Source organism: Meleagris gallopavo, unplaced genomic scaffold (assembly GCF_000146605.3).
Source record: "Meleagris gallopavo isolate NT-WF06-2002-E0010 breed Aviagen turkey brand Nicholas breeding stock unplaced genomic scaffold, Turkey_5.1 ChrUn_random_7180001948791, whole genome shotgun sequence".
Taxonomy (NCBI): domain Eukaryota; kingdom Metazoa; phylum Chordata; class Aves; order Galliformes; family Phasianidae; genus Meleagris; species Meleagris gallopavo.
In genome coordinates, this window is record NW_011210421.1 from 1 (window position 1) to 1,744 (window position 1,744).

The 1,744-nt window shown below is 55.0% G+C and overlaps 1 protein-coding gene across 1 annotated transcript; it reads right to left on the bottom strand.

Annotated features, from left to right (window-relative positions):
* Nucleotides 1-724: 724 nt before the first annotated feature.
* Nucleotides 725-1,681, bottom strand: LOC104916822 (proline-rich protein 2-like). Its single transcript, XM_019611550.1, has one exon. The coding sequence runs from the start codon at nt 1,679-1,681 to the stop codon at nt 725-727; it is 957 nt and encodes a 318-aa protein (XP_019467095.1).
* Between the last annotated feature and the right edge of the window lie 63 nt (nt 1,682-1,744).

The following is a 1,744-nucleotide window of genomic DNA, read 5'->3' on the forward strand; positions in this document are numbered from 1 at the left end:
TCTATAGGATTTGGGGGTTCCATAGGGGGTTCTATAGGGGGTTCCATAGGATCTATGGGTTCCATGGGGATCTATGGGTTCCATGGGGATCTATGGGTTCCATAGGGGGTTCCATAGGATCTATGGGTTCCATAGGGGGTTCTATAGGGGGTTCTGTAGGATCTATGGGTTCCATGGGGGGTTCTGTAGGATTTGGGGGTTCTATAGGATTTGGGGGTTCTATAGGGGGTTCCATAGGATCTAGGGGTTCCATAGGGGTTTCCATAGGGTGAATGGGTTCCGTAGGATCTGTGGATTCCATAGGGGCTTCCAGAGCAGTTCCGTAGGGGGTTCCATAGGACCTGTGGGTTCCGTAGGGGGTTCCATAGGACCTGTGGGTTCCATAGGGGGTTCCATAGGACCTGTGGGTTCTGTAGGGGGTTCCATAGGACCTATGGGTTCTGTAGGGGTTTCCATAGGGTGAATGGGTTCCGTAGGATCTGTGGATTCCATAGGGGCTTCCAGAGCAGTTCCATAGAACCTATGGGTTCCATAGGGCAGTTCCATAGGATCTGTGGGTTCCGTGGGGATCTATGGGTTCCATAGGGGGTTCCATAGAATCTGTGGGTTCCATAGGGGGTTCCGTAGGATCTGTGGGGTTCTATAGGGGATTCCCGTGGGATCTGTGGTTCCGTAGGGATTTCCCTGGGGATCTATGGGTTCCATAGGGGGGTTTCCCAGTGACCTATGGGGCTCCATCTGGATTCCATATGGGCTTCCTTAGTGATGTGTGGGTTCCATAGGGATTCCATAGGGGGTTCCTTGGTGGATCTCTGGGTCCCATAGGGGTCCCATAGGGGTTTCCCTGAGGATGGATGGCTTCCATAGGGGATTCCCTGAGGATGGATGGGTCCCATAGGAGATTCCCTGAGGATGGATGGCTTCCATAGGGGTCCCATAGGGGATTCCCTGAGGATGGATGGCTTCCATAGGGGTCCCATAGGGGTCCCATAGGAGATTCCCTGAGGATGGATGGGTCCCATAGGGGTCCCATAGGGGATTCCCTGAGGATGGATGTGTCCCATAGGGGTCCCATAGGAGCTTCCCTGAGGATGGATGTGTCCCATAGGGTCCCATAGGGGTCCCATAGGAGATTCCCTGAGGATGGATGTGTCCCATAGGGGTCCCATAGGGGTTTCCCTGAGGATGGTTGTGTCCCATAAGGTCCCATAGGAGATTCCCTGAGGATGGATGTGTCCCATAGGGTCCCATAGGGGTTCCATAGGAGATTCCCTGAGGATGGGTGGGTCCCATAAGGGTCCCATAGGAGATTCCCTGAAGATGGATGGCTTCCATAGGGGTCCCATAGGAGATTCCCTGAGGATGGATGGCTTCCATAGGGGTCCCATAGGGGATTCCCTGAAGATGGATGGCTTCCATAGGGGTCCCATAGGAGCTTCCCTGAGGATGGATGTGTCCTATAGGGGTCCCATAGGAGCTTCCCTGAGGATGGATGGGTCCCATAGGGGTCCCATAGGAGCTTCCCTGAGGATGGATAGATCCCGTAGGGGTCCCATAGGAGCTTCCCTGAGGATGGATAGATCCCGTAGGGGTCCCATAGGAGATTCCCTGAGGATGGATGGGTCCCATAGGGTCCCATAGGGGTCCCATAGGAGATTCCCTGAGGATGGATAGGTCCCATAGGGGTCCCATAGGAGCTTCCCCGGGGACGTGCGGGGTCCCGTAGAAGATCTGTACGGCGGGG